The following is a 19368-nucleotide window of genomic DNA, read 5'->3' as shown; positions in this document are numbered from 1 at the left end:
CGCGCGCTCCGCTGGGGAGAGGATTCAAGCGAGCGAGCGTCTCGCTCCGTAAACACGTTGGCTGCCCCAGCGCACCGCACATGCGCAGTGGCGTCTCAGCTCACCCGCTGTGCTCGCTGGCCCGTAAACCCGCTGAGCTATGGCTCTCTATTATGGCCTCCGTCTGTTCTTCTGGGCTGCTTGTTTCTCTTTCTATTTCCTCTACTGTTGGGTGCGCAATATACCTTTCCAGAAATCGCAGTGCCGCCCCTCCTCCTAACGGATCGGCGCTAGGCACTATGGGAAGCCGGAGTGCCGCTGGCGTGTCGCCTGCTCGCCTCGATTGCAGCTCGCGGGCGTGCGGGCGGACGAGTGCAGTAATTTTGCAGAAACTAGAGCACTGCACGGGCCTGACTTTTTGGCCCGAGCCCGGCCCGGGCCCGCTTTACGGGGCCCGAGCCCAGCCCGGGCCCGTAATACAAAGCCCGAGCCCGGCCCGGGCCCGGGCGTACATGACCGAGACCAGCCCGGGCCCGGCCCGTGGTTCCAAGCCCGACCCGGGCCCGTGTTGCTGAGCCCGGGCCCGGCCCGGGCCCAAGCGTTCATTACTAAGCTTAGCTAGGGCCCGCTTGTGCATGACCAGGCCCGGCCTGTAAGAAAAAAAATTCTTTTTTTACTTACAAATTGTACCGTATCTGTCAGCCTCACCTTCTCGAGGCTTAATCAGCTGCAGTATATAAGCAATAAAAGGCCGCAATCTTTGTTTCTCCCACGAGAACATCAGTAATCCGGCACATTGCCTGTGGTGCTATTTTTCCGCTGGTGCGCCTAATTGGGGCGCCTAATCAAAGCGTCTAATTAAAGAATTAACATAATTATGCTAATTCACTTTTTAATTAATTATTTTACGGCACATCTTTCAATCTACGAATTATAGCCGCCGAGATCGCAAAGCGCATCCACTTGGAACGAATTCTCAGGACTAAATCACTTTCGAGATAATAATTTTCAAAGTGTCCGACGAAATCAATCAAATCAATTTATTCTCCAGTTTACATCCTGGACGGTCATTTTGGACTAAAAGCTACATATGTAGCTTGACGTGACCCATAAGACCTGGCAAGGCAATAGTACAGCGAACAGTGCGCACATGCACAATAATTCACATATATTTCCAGCTATCGCTGGAATTCCTCATAGACGAAATAGGTATGAACGGAAAGGCAAAGAATATTTCCGTCACGGCGAGTTAGCAGAATTGGAAAAAAGTTTTAACAGAATGCATTTAAACAACACTACAATAGCATTACTAGCTATACAAAACAACACAACACCAGCTATACAACATAGCATGAGACTGAATTTTACAAGATTAACATTTGCTAAGAAAACAAAACAAGATTTACATTATATACTCAGAACCATACACATAGGCAGAATAATAATCACATCAGATACATTACAAGTGACCAAAGTATGAGCTGAGTTCTTTCTTACTGAAATTATTGACTTTTTTTTTTTGTATTTGTTCAATGTGAATGGTAGGTAATGTATTAACGACTGATGCCTATAGAGTGTTCTGAAGTATGGAATTGACCATATCTCAGGATTTCTGGTGCTCGCATTAATGCGACGACCCTCTAAGGAGGCTAATTGTTTACGTAGTTCCAAGCTAATTCTGACATGGATGGCCTAATAATGGATGGTCAAAACGCCTAATCGAATATTTACCAGAATCACACGAGTAACTTTTTAATTCATTATTTTACGGCACATCTTTCAATCTACGAATTATAGCCGCTGAGTTGGCAAGGCGTATCCACTTGGAACGAATACTCAGGACTGAACCAGTTTCGAGATATTAATTTTCAAAGTGTCCGCCGAAATGGATGGTAGTTCCAGTTAACTTTTTGAGGAAAACGCTGTTTTATGCATTGAAGCACAAAAGTAACTGGCCTTAGAGCTAAAATAATGCAATATTATCGACACTGGTAATAGTGCAATCGCAAAAGCGGTAACATGGAAATGGTTTGAGGAGTGGTTCTTTGTATAATTTATTTTTCCTTACGCGGAAACAATGTTCGTTTTTGCGCTAAAGAAAAAAAATTAGCGTAGCTTGCACTGGCGGCGCAATGCTGAAGAGACAGTGGAGCTGATGGTCACCTAGCTAGTCCTGGCTATTGGGCTAGGCTAAGCACTACCAAGTAATCCCCAGCATTTCCCGGAATTTATTTATTATTGCTTGATTATCGATTAGCTATTGATTAGCTATTGATTGTCTATCGCAAGATATTGGCCACGTATTTGGGATGGGCTAAGCACTACCAAGTTATTCGAATTTATTGATTATTGATCGATTATCGATTAGCTATTGATTGGCTGTCGATTGGCTATCGTACGGTATTGGCAACGTATTTGGGCTAGTTAGAACACTACCAAGTCATCTCCAGCATTTTCGGGAATTTATTGATTATTGATAGATTATCGACTAGCTATTGATTGGCTATCAATTGCCTATCGATGACTGACTGAGTTTAAGTAGTCCCCACCATTCTTAGCTGGACATATCCAGGCTCAGCTTCACTAGTTCACAGGTGTATGTGCCATTGTGCTTGGACCCTTTCTGCACTGCTTCCAGGATCGGCCCACATTTTTGTATTCAGCAGACACATTACGCCCGGCTGAAACAGCTCCGCTGTTAAAAATGAGAACTTCATCTGTTTTACTATTTTTTGATAATATATACAGTCATCCGATAAGATATACAGTTAAGAGAGCAGTGTGGATCAGAGAACAAACGGGGATAACCGATATTCTAGTTGACATTAAGCGGGGAAAATGGAGGTGGGCAGGCCATGTAATGCGTAGGATGGATAACCGATGGACCATTAGAGCTACAGAATGGATACCAAGAGAAGGGAAGCGCAGTAGAGGACGGCAGAAACCTAGGTGGCGTGATGAAGTTAGGAAATTCGCAGGCGCAAATTGGAATCAGCTAGCGCAAGACAGAGTTAATTGAAGATCGCAGAGAGAGGCCTTCGTCCTGCAGTGGACATAAATATAAGCTGATGATGATGATGGCAGTCATGTCGCACGTGTCACTTCAGCTTGGCACAGAATGCATTGAACCATGCAATGCATAACGGTCGCATGTACTCGAAGGTCTACTTAGGCCCTTCAATGAGCGGGCCCGAGTCTGGCCCGGGCTTAAAGACTCGGGCCCGAGGCTTAAAGCCATATAATATATGTATAAGGCTATAATATATAATATATATAGGCTATAATATATAATATATATAGGGCTATAATATATATATATATATATATATATATATATATATATATATATTATAAGGGTGTTTATTAGGCGGCAATTAAAGCAGCGCAAGAGCGACAGTCCAAAAAGCGCAGCATGGACTCTAGCACGAGCGGCGCTCGAGAGCCGAAGAAGACGACCCACTAGAAGGCGCTGGAGCGGACGACCCACTTCAGAGTTCCAACGCTTCGCTACAATTACCCCGGGTGTGAAAAGGGCGCCGCCCGGCGACTTAACAGGTTGTCACCATGAGTGGGTCATGGTATATCTTGAGGCGCTCCACATTGACGATGTCGCGCCCTCGACGGCGCATGTCCGAAGATGGTTCAACGGGTTCGATAAGGTAATTGACTGGAGACGTGCGTTCGACGACACGGTAGGGGCCTTCGTATTTGGGCAGTAGTTTCGAAGAGAGTCCAGTTGCGGTGGTAGGAACTGAGAGCCAGACGAGCGTCCCAGGGGAAAACGTGGACGCAGAAGTGGTGCTGTCACCGCGGATGCTCTTCTGCCGCTCTTGTTCATTTGCAGTAAAGGTCCGGGCAAGGTCGCGACACTCTTCAGCATGTCTGGCTGTGGCAGATATAGGCGTATACTCAGACGTCTCTGGCCTGTAGGGAAGGATCGTGTCGATCGTGTGCGACGGGTGGCGGCCGTACAATAAGAAGAACGGTGAGAAGCCAGTACCCAGGCAGCACATTACGTGGGGCCAACTAGGGCCGATGATGGTTTTCAGCCGGCACTGGCTGGGCCGCGAAGGCCCGCCGTTGCCTCCGTAATGCCAGTACTGGCAAAGCCACTGTAAGAGACATCCAGCGCTGGCCCTACCGTGCCGGTGAATGCCCGTTAATGGCTAGGCCGGGCGACGCAACTGGCTATCCCGGGCCTGCTTTGCCGTTCGAGTGCCCTCATTGGCTGTACATCTCCAAACATTGGTTAACAACGTCCGTTCAAAGCTATAGGCATATCCACATTGTTTAGCAGTTCTGATAGACCCTTAAATATTGGCCTGTCAAACAGAACGGCATTTCAATATTACTTTTCACGCACCATTCGCTGGCCAATCCTGATTATATATATGTTATACAGCACGCAATATTTATTTGAATTTTTTACCGCTCACTCCAACTGCAACGAGATCACTCTGGTAATTTTTTTATTTCTTACTAAATTATTATGTATGTTCTGCATATTTTTTTTTGTTTTATTACAAAGGCTGTTAACTTTCGCGTAATTTTATTTATTGTGTTGAATCATTCAATCGGAGATTGTTTAGAAGTGACACAAGGGCACTCCATTATAACGCAGCAATGCGCGTTTGCCGTGTGCATCCTCGATAGGCACAATAACAAATTCAAGGGGGTGTATAATTAAAAAGCATGTGTGCTTACATGCGCGTCGTTTAATTAGTGTTGCGTGTAGTGAATTTCAAAATACTGCATAACTTTATGGTGCAATCATATGTACCACTTGCCAGTAATGCCGTTGCTAGCAGAACTTCTGTAGCGGCTGTAAATTTTATTGTTAGTACAATACAATTCATTTTGGATGACTGCTTCCCATATTATTTTTCTGCATAAAGAGCACATCGAACCGTGTAGGAGTGTCTTCTGCGGCCAGCTCTATTATAATCTTAGGTACCTTTCCCGGCAAGCTCTGTCGTGTGTGTTTTTTTTTTTTTTGATGCCAGATGATATTTGCAGACCAACTGGCACAGTAGGCGTAAATTCCTCCCCGCAGAAAGAACCGGGGAAAAAATGAAGTGGCGCCATGTTGAAGAAGAGGTTTCTACTGGGCGTTTCTACTGGGTTAGTAGAAACCTCTAAGAAGAGGTTTCTACTGAGCATATTTCAAAAAAAAAAAAAAACCACAGCACATAGAAGGGACACGAATGTGAGACAAGCCCAACGCTAACTTACAATGAAATGCTTATTTTGCACGACACCAAATATATCTACACTGAAGAGAAAGGGGAAGACAGAGAACAGAGAACGCCACAACAGCTAGATAGACGGGGGTGGGAGGGGCGGAGTGAAGAGAAAAGGTTTGGTCAGACGACCAAGACGACTACAGAAGGCGCTCTCCGTTGGAAGGGAACTGAAAATAAAGAAAAATAAAAAAGAACAGGAATGTTCGTGGCCCGCCGCGTCATTCCGAACCTTGACGGATGGCTGAAAGAGTCCTAGAACTGAGAACGAAAATAGAATGAAAAAAAAAATGAACGCTACTGGATAAAAATGTAAGCTACTGAATAAAATTTCTGATTAAAAAGTGAAACAAGCATAAAGAAAAAAAATTACTCAAATATATATATATATATATATATATATATATATATATATACATTTTTCAAGTAGGTGAACTCTTTTTGTGAGAGCAACACAGATTTGAATAAATTCTTCGCTGACGTTTGCATCTTACATCAGCTAATCAATAAACCTATCGTTGTTTTGACTTTGCAAAGAGGCATACATAAGCTTCCTTATTCCTTATAAAATTCAGACTCCTACTTACACCCTCAACGACGCACCTCTTTTAACTTCTTCATCTTGTAGATATCTCGGTACACACATCACACACAACAGTGTTGGAGTATGTATGTTGAGTTTTCAATTTACCAATGCCAATCGCATGTTTTGTTTCTTGCTCCGAGATTTTCTTCATGGGAAGCTCTTTCTTATAAATCCATGGTGAGGTCAATCTTCGAGTACACCAGTTCTGTCTGGAATCCAGCAACTGTTATACCTTATCGCAATCTCTCGAAAGTGTCCAAAAGCTTGCCGTCCGTGTTTTGTCACATACAATTACTCACGTGTAGCCAGTGCGCTTGGTTTAACTTGTCGCCGTATGCGATCTCGCTTGAGTTTGTTTATTAGGATTTATTTTATTACTCCCGTTGCTTAAAGGACATATTTTTCTACTTCCCATCTAAGTTTATTCTCGCAGCGGCCACGTTTGAAGCTTTCTTGCTTAGGAAAAGAAGAAAAAAAAACTGCCCGCTTTTTTATGTAAAGCCTTCGGGCTTTGACACTATACTAACATAATTAAGTAAATTAATATGGCGAACTTGAACGAGATCCTTGTACTCGCTTTTTGGGCTTCACTTAGATGTAATGCGCCGCGTAATGTATTGTCGCGTGGTTTCTTAGATACGGCTGCCACTCCTATGTGTCTATTCATTTTTTTTTTCGAAGGTGGAGGTTGTATTATTTAGCTAGAAGCAAGAAATCCATGGGGGCATGTTAGCAAGTGATGCTGTGCGCCGGACTATCCCTTTGCGCACACGTTGTCTTGCTCTACCGTTCTCCTGGGATAATGAGCGCAAGAAAGAAATAACGATGAAAACATTCATTGATCACTTTGAGTTGTTCTACAGGTCCATTTGTCATGTTTTACATTTCAGCTATAATATATAATAAAATCAGCACAAGTGCTACTGCTCCTTCAGCCGCAGCAGCTTTTGGAAAAAGAAAAAAATAGATAAATAAAAGAATAAAAAAACGTGCACGTGTCGTTCTTCACTACTATCAGGGTAAGTGACGTCAAAACACCAAGAATGCGTTTCACTCTCACCACGTTTTCCCTGCGTTCCCTCGCTTTGCAGTGTCGAAGGTATGCACGGTCTATAATGCGCACAGCCGAGCCTGCGTTGCTAATCAGAACCGGATGGGCGCACAAAGAAGCGTGAATAATGCTCTGTCAAATTTGTTGCTCCCTGCGCGGACCTCGCCCGCTTCCAAGAACAAAAAAACGTGGTGACTCTCGGAGGACGAGGGACCCGTACACATTCTGCTTCTGCCTGTGAGCTGTCGTAGCCCATATTTCTTTCACCATGTTTTGCTTGCGAAGCATGCATCAACTTGTCCAGCAGCGTGTTCAGTACCAGCGGCTTGACCTTCGCCACTACAAGCTTGGTTCCACACTGTTATCGGGTGAAACATGAACAACTAGCCAAACGACGGAAAACTATATTTACAGCGAAATAAACTCAATTATAGCAAGGTAAGTGCAATTGTCTTATTATTGCGATAGCAATTATATGGACACTCAAAAGCAGATTTCTGCCGTCGGCGTCGCCGTCGCCGTCGCCATCGCCGTGAGGTTCCGTATGACGTCAATGGAGATGAAATCGTCGCCGCGCCCCGAACGCTGTATGTGCGAGTGAAAGGGCGCGAGGGACGCGCGCTTTCACGGGGAATGAATGAATGAAAAACTTAATTTAACAAAGGAGGTTTCCCGGCGTAGGTGGAGCCCTCAGTCCAGGGCCCCTGTGGCCTTTGCCATCTTGCGAGCTCTGTCGATCAGCTTGAGCTGTTCTTCAGGCTTCGAGCAGGATAGCGCAGCCTCCCACTGCTCCGGTGTTGGTGTTTTGTGTACTGGCGCTACGTTTGGTTTTTGGCAAGCCCATGTAACGTGGTAAAGCGTCGCGCGTTCCCCGCATAGCGGGCATTTATTGTCATATGTTGCCGGATAGATTTTGCTGAGTAAACTCAGATTGGGGTATGTATTAGTCTGCAGTTGTCTCCAGGCGACCGACTGCTCTCTACTAAGGTCTTTGTGGGGAGGGGGGTAGATCCTCCTTAGGACTCTTTGATTTTCTAAAGTTGCTCCATAGCGTCTGGTGACTGTGTCCAGTTCCCCGTCGTGGTGCGCCCCCCGGTTGGCGTATGCTCGGGCGTTGGCGTCGGCACGCTGGTTCCCTGTCACAGTCTCATGGCCTGGTGTCCACGTAATGAAGCATCTCGAGAAGGTGATTTTTCTCCTCTTGAGTATGCGGATGGCCACAGTGGATATTCGTCCACTGCTGTACCTTCTGCACGCTTCTTGCGAGTCCGTAAATATTTCTGTAGTGGCCTCTTCGCCCTGGTGGGTGATGGCGAGTGCGATTGCCGCTTCCTCAGCCTCGAGGATGTTGTTGCCTTTGATCGAAGCGCAATTGATTTCCCTAAGCTGGTGATCAACAACGCTGACTACCGCCCCGGAGTGTTCCTTGTATGTGGTCGCGTCGACGTATAACACGTCTTTTCTCCCCATGAAATATCTTTCGTGTGCTTCCGATCTTGCCTTTCTTCTGGCCTTGTGTATTTTAGGATGCATGTTTCTCGGTATCGGGCTGATCTCAATGATCTCTCGAATATCTTTAGGTATGCTTTCCGTGCGGCTAATTTCTCTGCAAGCATCCCTCATGCCCAATATCTTCAGCGTGTTCCTGCCCGTGGGGGTCTGCATGAGTCTCATTTTCTGCGCGAGAAGGTGAGCTTCGATGTGTTCTTGCACTGTGTTGTTTATGCCCAATTTAAAGAATTTCTCCGTCGAGGTGTTGACCGGCAGTCCGAGAGCGCATTTATAAGCTTTCCTAAGGATTGCCTCCAATTGTTCCTTTTCCTGCTCGAGTGGGGTTTGATAGGGGACACTGTATACAATCCTACTGACCACGAGGGCCTGTACTAGCCTACATGTGTCCTCTTCCTTCATACCTCGTCGTCTGTTTGAAATTCGTGCGATCATCCTCGTGATCTGCGCTGTGGTGTTTGCGAGCTGTCTGATTGTGTGATCTAAACGACAGTTGCTTTGTATCCACATGCCAAGGATCTTAACTTGGGATACCTCCGGAATCTTCTTCCCCCCTATGTAGATGTCTATGGAGTTTTGCAGATTGTATCCTCTTCTGTAGACTCTGAGCACTTCGGATTTCTCCGGGGAGCATGCAAGTCCGCAGTGTGCGGTGTATGCGTGCACTGTATCTGCTGCACTCTGCAGAAGGTCTTGTTTTTCTCCTAAGGATCCCTTGGTCACCCAGATTGTGACGTCGTCTGCGTAGATGGCATGCCTGAGTCCTTCAATTTTTTCGAGGTTCCGTGATAAGCCGATCATAACAATGTTAAAAAGCATAGGGGATATCACAGAACCTTGCGGTGTTCCCTTTGGGGGCGCGTTGAAGGTGTCAGTCCTGATGCCTCCTATACCAATGGTGGCGGTTCTGTTACTGAGGAAAGCTTTGACGTAGTTGTGTATTCTCTGCCCGCAACCAATGTTGCTGAGCCCCTCCAGCACAGCTCTATGACTTACGTTGTCGAAGGCAGCTTTAAGATCGAGCGCAAGCAAGATATGTTCTCCGTATTTCGGGATGTTAGCAAGCACCTCCTCCTTAATCTGCAGGAGGATGTCTTGTGTTGAGAGGCATTTTCTGAATCCAAACATAGTGTGCGGCATGAGCTCGTTATCCTCCAGGTAGGTCTCCAACCTCTGAAACACAATTCTCTCGTATACTTTTCCCAAGCAGGACGTTAGTGAAATGGGTCGCATATTTTCCAGGCAGGGAGTCTTTCCGGACTTCGGAATCATTACTATTTCCGCATGTCTCCAGTCGTCCGGGATGGTCCCCCGTTCCCAGTGTTTATTGACGAATTCTGTAAATCGTTTGATCGAGTTTTCGTCTAGGTTCCTTATCATGGCGTTGGTGATGCCATCCTTTCCTGGCGTGGTGTTCTTTGTGGCAGACATCACAGCGTGTCTGACTTCTTCTGTGGTAATGGGTTCATCTAGAGCGGGATTTGCTTCACCCTTGTATGCCAAAGTGCAGTTGACGTCCGTTGTATCCCCAACATAGCGCTGCTTGATGTTCTCTAGCATTTCCCGATCTGTGCCTTGGAATCCGTGCGCGATTCGTTGGGTCGTCTTACGATTTTCGGACTTGGTCATGGTTGGGTCTATAAGAGCCCTTAGCAAGGCCCATGTCTTTTTCCAGCCTAGGGTCCCCTGTAGCTCGTTGCATTTTTGGTCCCTGACAGTTCTGTCGCATACTCTTCGGCTTGTCTGGTGACCTCGACGATCTTAAGCTTGAGTTTCCTGTTGTGCTTCTGCCGTTTCCATCTTTTTAGTAGCCCACGTCGGGCGTCCCATAGGTGTAACAGATGCTTATCCACCTCGGGTGTGTTGGTGGTGAGGGCTACCTCGAGGGTTAGCCTTTTGCAGTCTGCCTTGATTCCTGCGACCCAGCTCGTAATGTCTGTGATCTCAGCATCTTCAGACTCCGCCCTAGTTTTTCTATAGGCTACCCAGTCGGTGAGCCTAGCCTTGCCAAGTCTTTTCCTGATCGGGATGGTTTCTATCTTGATGCGCAAAATGCAATGGTCACTGCCGAGTGTTTCCCCGTCATTTTCCCATCGAGCATCCCTTACCCCTCTGACGAATGCCAAGTCTGGGCATGAATCTCGGTTGATACTGTTCCCCACTCGCGTGGGTTGGGTGTGGTCTGTGATGAGACTGAGCCTTCTGCGATCCGCTTCTCTGGCTAGATCCCTGCCTTTTTGAGTTTCCTTAACGTAGCCCCAGCTTTTGTGCCAGGCATTAAAATCTCCCAGGATGACAAGACCCTTCTTGCCTGCTGCTTGTTCTGCCTTGCGTAGCAGGTAGCCGAAGTTTGGTTTCCTCTGGCTGGGTGGGCTGTAAATGTTGAGGAGAAAGATGCTTTCTTGGCTTCTTTTTTGGGTAATGATTTCAATAAAGACGTGGTCAATGTCCGTTGCGTCGATGTCATGTCTGGTTGCGGTGACCGCTTTGGCAACCAGCGTCGCGACCTTACTTTGCCCGAGCCCCTCATAGACTGAGTAGCCCGCAAGAGTGGGTGAGCAGCCGGTTTCCTGCAGGGCGATTATATCTGGCGGAGCTCTGCAGTTAGTGATGTGTTGTTTAAGAAGACCCTGCTTTCTGCGAATCCCACGGCAGTTCCACTGCCATATATCGAGGGTTTCCAACTTGATCGAGCATTTACGGCAGCTCGCCATGGTCAGCTGATGGCCTAGTATAGGGTTTAGTTCTGGATTTCATGCCCGTAAATTGTACTAGGCGTTCTCTATCCTTGCGCGCCTCCTCTTGGAGGTTAGAAACGAGGTTGCTAAGATTCGCTAGCGCATTGTTCATGGCTACCATGGAAGTTGTGAATTCCTGCCGCCCTATGGTGGCCGACTGAGTTTCGTCTGTTTGCGGGTTTGAGTTTGGCTGCCCTGTTCTCAGTGCCTTAAGTTCATCTATGAGCTCGTTGAGCTTCTGTCTAAGCTCAGCATTTTCTGCCCTGAGAGTCTGAATAGTTTGCCTAAGCTCATTTACTTCGTCGTTCTGCGTGTTTGTGTTCTTTGGAGCAGTGGGAGAGGTTGGGAAAAGATGCGCTTTCCAGCTCACCTTACTGTCTTCTTCCTTCTTGGCTATGGTCTTCTTCTGTTGCTTCTTTTTCGTTTCCGGAGCCTGCCGGGTCTTGGACGCGGATCTCGACCTTGATCTGGACCTGGATGTCGAGCTGGAGTCTCTACTGAACCAGCGTTTCCTGGTCCGGCCACGTCCGCCGGCGTTCCTGGCTTCGGCGTCTGGTTCCTCTTGTTTTCTCGCCCGTGGGCTCCTCGGTTTCCTGAGGCGTTTCTTGCACTCCTTTGCTCGTGTGGGGTGCGCTTCCTTGCATAGCGCACACCTGGGCTCGCAGGTGTGTCCGTCCTCGATGACTGGTTCGGCGCAGTTCGAGCAGACAACGGCGTCAGGTGTCGGGCAAACATCCGCCCTATGCCCAGGCTTGAAGCATATATAGCAGACTTGCCGCGATGACCGATAGAGGTAGCAACGTGTCTCGCCGCCGTAGTAGTAAACGTAGCGGGGGACGATCTTGCCCTCGAAGGTAATGACTGCGGTTTGGGAGTTTCCAAGCATTCTTGCATAAAGTATTTTCACTCCTTGGGTACGTACCCGAAGATGGGCTAGTAATTCTGTCGGCGTTGTACCGGCGTCCAGTCCGTGAATCACACCTTTACACGAATTGTCCGGCGCTGCCACGTAAGCCGTCACTGCATAGTCTTTTGCACCAAAACGTAGACTTGGAACGCTCTGCACAACATTGGCAGTCTCCATGCTTGGCGTGCTGATTATGGCGATGTTCGATCCGTTGTGCAACCGTATAAGCAAGTTGCCTTCGTTACACATGTCTGGGTTTCCACATGCTTTGGTTATAGCCCGGGCCATCTGATGCGTGCTCAGTTGACTGATGTTGAGCCCATTCTTCGGTCTAATGATGACTTTGAAATCGCTCTTCGGCAGTGGAGGTAGCTTCTCTTGGCGAAGGGAATTAGCCTTTAGTTTGGGCTAGCTAGACGCTGATTTGTCCACCGCTGCGGTCCCGGTCTCCGGAACGGCGATCAGCCTTGAGTTGTGGTATTTTGCAGTAAACCATCCCCCGTTGTCAAGGGTTTTCTTTTGCGAGAGGTCGGTAGCGTTGTCTTCGCGTTGGGGGTTCTTTTCGATCGGCATCGTGGCTCCGATCGTCGCAGACGCGTCGTCGTCAGCCATCCTGGCGCGTCCCGCACGAGCTGGAGCAGCGTTCCGTCGGGCCGAAGGCCCGACGCCGCTTAGGCTTAGAGCAGCGTTCTTCTCCGCGGTTCTTCGAACAAGCACAGAACGGAAAAATTTGGACTTACGGTTGAAAACCGGTTATCCACGGATTTCGCTTGATTAGTAGGAGACGATGAAGTACTGCATTTTCGGCGACGTCGAGGTTTTCAGGGTGAAATGAGGCGTCGAGGCAGGAGCTGATGCGAAGCGTGACCGCTCCGTTTGGCCCCATAGCGGCGTCCTCTTCACGGGGAGTGAATGCACGGCGGAGAACAAACGCGCGTTCTTCTCTGTGCTCCCTTGAGGGCTGCAGAAGTAGGCGTCTCTTTCCTCCTCTACAATCACCATATATGTAGAGCAAACGTGCCTTCTTCCGACGCACGAAAGGCCGTGGGGGTGTGGGGGAGGGAAGGGAGGCGACGTTTAGCTGCGGCACCGAGTGCCTATGTATATCAGAGGCTCCGGCAACAGTCACCAACGCCGCACGCATTTTTTGCGTACGCGGGCAAAACGCCGACGGCGTCGACAACAGTTCTGCGTGTTGCCGGTGCTGCTGCATGTCCAAGTTTATACAGCTGATAAAGCTGCTATCATTACTCCGTATAGCTCTCTTCAAGTTTGCTATCGCAATTGATGCTTCACCTTTCAGGTGAAACTGCGACTTTTTTTATTCTCAAGTATAGTGTTTCAACTAAGTGCATTGCCTAATACGTGTATTTTCTTTTTTTTACAGAGATAATGTGCGGCCACTTTTTACTACGTACGTAGACGGTGCTGCACCGCTTCAGCGTCAGCTGAAACGCACTGTCTGAAAACGCAACACGACAAATTTCGGCTGCCACACTGAAGAAGACCAAAGTTGGATTGTCGTAATTCCTTACTGAGGAACTATATTCTGCGAGCTGACTAGTGCTCAGGACTTCCTGCAAAACTATAATCTGTTGTATTATAGCTTGCTTAGCTGTTTATCATGAAGTAATGTACCCTTTTATTGCTACCTTTGTTCTAAAAGCTTACGCATTGCCAAAGGCTAAGTACAGCTACCCACAAGCACTTACAAGAAGTCTTGTAATGAAGACATAATTCATCATAATTGGCTAGATAGAACAAAAATCGCATATTTTGATGCAGCGGCATTTCCTACCTAATTTTTGCGTATTTCTGCTTCTTTTTTCAGCTTCAACAACTTGTTTGAATGGAGGAATCATGTTGTGGGAGGTTGCCTTCAATATAATGAACGCCATCATGGGCCATGCAGTTCCAACTGTCATACAGCCTGCATGGGAATAAAAGCAAAATACTGTTTAACATGGGGCTATGCAGAGTGGGAACAGGTGAGACGCATTTATTTTCTCAGTTTTGTGCCTCTTGCTTATGTTATGCATTGCAGGCAGTGTTGGGATAATATAGGTATAGGTATTGTATTCAGATGGTGCCTGAGAGACGCAGAAATCAACATCAATCAAGCGCAAGACTTCATAAGAATGTGGCTGCCAGGCGCCGTCGACTGTGCTAATAGCAGAAGGCGGCGTTACGCCGAAGCGGCTCAACCCGTTCAGCATCTTCAAGTGCCCCTTTTGCGAGCCCAGCCTCAACCCCCCGTAGCGCCATAAACAAAGCTTTCGTAGGTGGCCCACAGGATTGGGGATACAAGCGACAATCTGTATCAACCTATTTTAAGACCAATAAAGAAATTATGTATCATTATTTGGTGATCTTATAGTAGATTATTGCATGTTGCATCGAGCTACCGTGTAATTTTTGCCCAATTTAAAATCGTAGGAAATTACGGCATCGCCCACACACATCACAATATGGCAATGCCAGTGGGTAGTACGGGACAATAAATCGAATAAAAGCGGCAGAGCCGGCTATTGACCAATAACGGCGCTGCCAGTAGGCAAGGTGGGACACCAGAATGGCAATTAACGGCAGAGACGGCTATCTGCCTGTATTGGCACTGCCACTCGATGGCCGAAATAGGCCCTTTAGTGGCATGGCCAGACTGGGCCATTCCTGACGCGGGTAGCGCTGCCGGTTTCGGGCCTATATTTGTGCCGGTGTTTGCCGTGATAATGCCGTGCTGGGGCCAGCCTGGTTGTGCTGCCTGGGTAGTACTCTGAGGGGCGGTATTGTAGACGTAGGTGACGAAGGGCAGAATGGCATCCCAATTTGTGTGGTCGGCGGCGATGTACATTGAGAGCATGTCGCCGAGCTTGCGGTTAAATCGCTCTGTGAGACCATTTGTCTGTGGGTGGTAAGCAGTAGTTTTGCGGTGAACGACGTGACACTCTTTCAGAATGGCTTCGACGACTTCCGACAACAAGACACGGCCTCGATCGCTGAGTAGCTCCTGGGGTGGACCGTGACGTAGTATGAATCGGTGGAGCCACAGACTTGCTACGCCCACCAGGTAAAAGACCAAGTTGCTCAATTTGGCTGTCTCGTCCCATTTGTTGGGTACACTCACCCGCTCGTAGATAGCGAGCCAGTCCTCCACGTCGGTGCCATCCGCGCCAGTGAAGATAGGTGGGTCGCGTTGACGAGGGTCACCGGGACAGGCGGGGGGTGCGGAAGCAGGCGTTTGCTGGGAGGCATCTTGCGGCATGGTAGATGGTAGTGCACGGGATCGAAGCTCCAGGGGCATCGAAGGGGTGTCGGAGCGGTTGTGAGGGTACAGCACTCTCCACCAATTTATAAGGGTGTTTATTAGGCGGCAATTAAAGCAGCGCAAGAGCGACAGTCCAAAAAGCGCAGCACGGACTCTCAGCACGAGCGGCGCTCGAGAGCCGAAGAAGACGACCCACTAGAAGTCGCTGGAGCGGACGACCCACTTCAGAGTTCCAACGCTTCGCTACAATATATGTATACCCTACTTGCAAAAAACAGCGTCTTCGAGGGCCTTCCAGTGCGAAACCAGCGCGTTTTTTGACACTGGGTGGCACTGGGGACGCTGGCGCATGCTGGGAGTCACTGGGAGTCATTGCGACACTGGTGAGATCGCTGGAGAAGTGCTGGGTCACACTGGACGAGACGCTGGTTTCACTGCTATGACGCTGGGGCGCACTGGTGGGCGCTGTGCACGCGCTGGAGTTCGCTGGCTCGTACTGGAGACTGCGCTGGTTTCGTCTGTGCCGCACTGCCGGAGTATAGGCACTGTTGAATATTAAATGCTTGACACAATTTTATGGGCATCTCTTGTCCAAAAAACAGACTCCTGTCCTAAATGTAGCGCTATAAGTTGGGATCATAAATGTCTATTTCGTGTCGGCGGTGTTGCAGCTTGTAATAAAGGTGCGTGATGCTAGCCCATGCATATGCGACACTTCAGATCAATTTCGCTTTGTACATTTCCCTTTTGACTGTGCGGATAGCTGTATTCGTGAACGAATTTACGCAAACGCAGATAACGCCTCGTTTTCTAGTAGTTTGTACGCAATCGATGACTGCGAGTTGTTGCAGCGTTGTACAGTCTACACGAAACCGAGAAGCCATTCAAACGCGTTCAAACGGACCTTAGAAGGCCTGCCGCTGATTGATATTATCGCACCGACAAGAAAGCAGCGGTGATTCGTGCGCTTCCACTTTCCCTGCTGTGCTAAAAATAATAGTTAAAAGGTTCTGAAGCTCAAGTACAAGCATTTTCGCATCCGCCCGGTACCCACACCCAGATCGTTCGCTTCAACCGAAGGTTAAACCTACCGTACGTACCCGCCGAGTTCGTCTACACTCTATCGGCCCGTCTGGGCTGAGGAATCAACAAGTCTAACGAAGATAAATCACTCTGTAGTTCATCTTTTCCATCGGTGTTTTTAAACAGACCATTCTTTCGTGTGTACAGTGTCAGCATAACAAGCGATGAGCGCCGATATGACGTTATAAACATACCTATATGGGTTGTCGCCGAAGGCTGTCAGCCGCATTAACCGACCGCTTCTTCTACGGAGATATGTGCTTAAACATACGTGTCGATTGTCGAGCTATGGAAATGTTGTGTTACCTTTGCGCGAATAATAAGAAACGGCTGTCAAAATCGGCAGTAACGGCCCGTACAACATTCCGGGTCGGCGGTTCATTTAAGGCTTTTTTCGTTGTTAATATACCAATTGCAAAAGCAAATCAGTGGTGCAGCACTTCCAGGCATACTATGCAATACGGACAACAACTTTTTAGGGGCGAAGCTCCTTATAGCGGCACCCGTTCCGTCCCCGTCGTAGTAGTAGTAGTAGTGTGTAACCAGTCTGAGAAAAATGAGAAAAAAATGTGGTTGATCCCTCTTATATAGGAATCGGTATAGAACACGAAAGTGAAACGTGTCTTCACAGAAGTAGTGTAATGTTTATTGCACATTGATATATAATGTCTATTGGTGTTTTGTGGCTAAAGCGCCCTTAGGCGTTGATGCACCCACGCTGACGCCTGGTGGCACGTCTCCTCCATCACGACTACCAACGTCGATGACCATGAGCAACCGTCGTGCATATGGAAGCTGCACTACGCTGCACACGCTAGCACAACGCGAAAGACGAAGCACGTAACTGACACACTAATACAACGCGCAAGACAAAGCACGTAACTGAATCGTCACCGAGTCAAATCAGCGCGTACAGCGCGTCGTAATTGCAGCCTCCGCGATCAACTTCAGAAACATTTTCAGAGCTAATTGCGGAGGCCACGCTCCGCTGTGCTGAGTACGGTGAACGCCACCTAGGTGGCGTTGGTAGTGCTTCTTGATGCCAGCGTCCCTTCGAATGCTGGCATCGAGGCGTCGTAGTACTGAGACCACCGAAGCGTTCACTGTCGGTGCGCGTTAAGGCCGGAATACATGGAGCGAATAACCGGCGTCCGAGCGAAGAACTTCGTCGGGCGGCGAACGTCCGACGGCCGGCGTCAAGAAATTTGCCGTCCGCAGCCGATCTGCCTGTCCAAACATTTTCGTCGGGCGAACGCCGCCGCCGGAAGCGTCTAGCGCGCAGCGGTGGACGACAGCCAATCAGGAGGCACTAGTTCCGGTCGCAATGCATGCTGGTGTTTCGCGCGCGCGCGCCTTTTCGCGTCGTCTGCAATCGCGTTGGTGTTGCCGTGTCTGCATGTCTCTGCACCGATTGAGTAGTTCCTAGTATGATCTCTCAGGAATCGCGTTGTATTTGTACATCCCATATCCGCTGATCTGCGAGGAAACAGACAAGCAGTGCAAGCTCTCTACAACAACCTTCAACAGAAATCTTCTGATCTCAGAGGCCACATGCTGTCGTCATGCCTATCTCCCGACTTCCCCGATAGATGGCGTTGGCATCGGATATTTCTTTCGCTAGGCTTAGACGCGTTCGAAACGAGAAGCGATCTCGAAAACTACTCAAGGTTATCCATAATACTCTGTCGTCGAAGCGGCCTGAGACTAAGCGAAAGCCGTTTACGCAGTCATTTGCTTCCAACTAAGTGAATTCTACAAGGACAACGCCAAATTCAGTTCGAAGCGGGCGGCCGGGACCGCCGCCAACACGGCGGCCAACGCGCGGCGGCGTTCGCCGCATGTATTGCAACACAGCAAACATCCTGCGTCGTGTCGCCGCGTCGTTACTTGACGCGTGAAGTTCGTCGAGAAAGTTCGCTCCATGTATCCCGGGCTTTAGTGTCATAATGCAGTACTTCTCTTTTCTGCTCATAGGCGGCGGCACCGCCCCGAGCAAGAGCGCGGGTACACGGAGGAGTGTTAGATATATAAGGCGCGTCTGTGTAGCTCTCTGCGAATGCGTTTGTGGCGCAATGGGTTAAACGCTCGGCGATCTATCGTCGCGGACCGAGAGGTCGTGGGTTCGATTCCCAAATTTTGCATGTTTGTGGAACTTTTTCTTCTGGTTTCTTTCTTTGTATTATGTTCTATGACGTATTTCCGTGACGGAAATACGTCAGTGAAGTCTTGGTGGACCCCGGAATAAAACACTTTCGTGTTAAAAAATTCCGAAGTTGTGTCCGTAGCGCGGAATCGAACCAGCGACCCCTCGCTTCTGAGAGCGCGGCGTTAGCCCACTACGCCACGAAGCGGACATGGACAAATGCACCACGATGGCTATAAAAACCCAACATTAACGAAAGGCCGCGTTTCTAGCGCGTTTCTAACGCGTTTGTGCTAGCGCGTTACGTACGGCCCGTGTAAGAAGCTGGTGTAAGACGCTGTGGCCTCTCCACCTTACCTTCAACGCGTTTCGAACGCGCTGCCCAAAGCGGTGGCAAGTCAAGTTCAAGTCGAGGAGCGTTTATGAATACGGGGGGTATACTCTCTCAGCAGTCATGTGATGGCGTCGGCAAACGCGGTGCGCGTTCCAGCATGTGTAAATGGCTGCGTAAGACGCTGTGGCCGCTCCCCCTTACAAGGGAGTACTGCACGTTTCTAACGCGTTTGTGCTAGCGTCCCCTTAAGCGGGAGATCCGATGATTCCCTCCGGAGCTTCTCCCACTCATCATCATTCACCCCGTGGATATGCTGTGATTTTTTTTGTTCTGATAAAGCCGTAAGTTTTAGTTGAAGGCGATATCGCATCTACCATGTCTGTGAGAGACGTCTGTGCAAAGCTACAACTGTGTCTGCGCGTTGACATGGCAAAATATGAACCGGGAACCGTGGAACGGCGTGGCGTAGTGGTGAGATATTGTGTTTGGGATCTCTAGGGCGGAGGTTCGAATCCCCGCGGTTTTTTTTTTAC

General features: G+C 48.5%; 1 protein-coding gene across 1 annotated transcript; it reads right to left on the bottom strand.

The window, feature by feature from the left end:
• Window positions 1-11062: 11062 nt before the first annotated feature.
• On the bottom strand, window positions 11063-11989 carry LOC119444842 (probable ATP-dependent RNA helicase DDX46). The gene has a single exon (XM_037709184.1). The coding sequence runs from the start codon at window positions 11987-11989 to the stop codon at window positions 11063-11065; it is 927 nt and encodes a 308-aa protein (XP_037565112.1).
• Window positions 11990-19368: the final 7379 nt, after the last annotated feature.

The sequence above is a fragment of the Dermacentor silvarum genome, chromosome 3, assembly GCF_013339745.2.
Source record: "Dermacentor silvarum isolate Dsil-2018 chromosome 3, BIME_Dsil_1.4, whole genome shotgun sequence".
Classification (NCBI taxonomy): Eukaryota; Metazoa; Arthropoda; class Arachnida; order Ixodida; family Ixodidae; genus Dermacentor; species Dermacentor silvarum.
The sequence above is the reverse complement of the archived record's forward strand: the minus strand, read 5'-3'. Positions and strand labels throughout refer to the sequence as shown.

What these genes read in the sequence shown, in the direction of transcription:
- LOC119444842 (XM_037709184.1), bottom strand. Translation starts at nt 11,989, where the DNA reads ATGCTTGGAAACTCCCAAACCGCAGTCATTACCTTCGAGGGCAAGATC.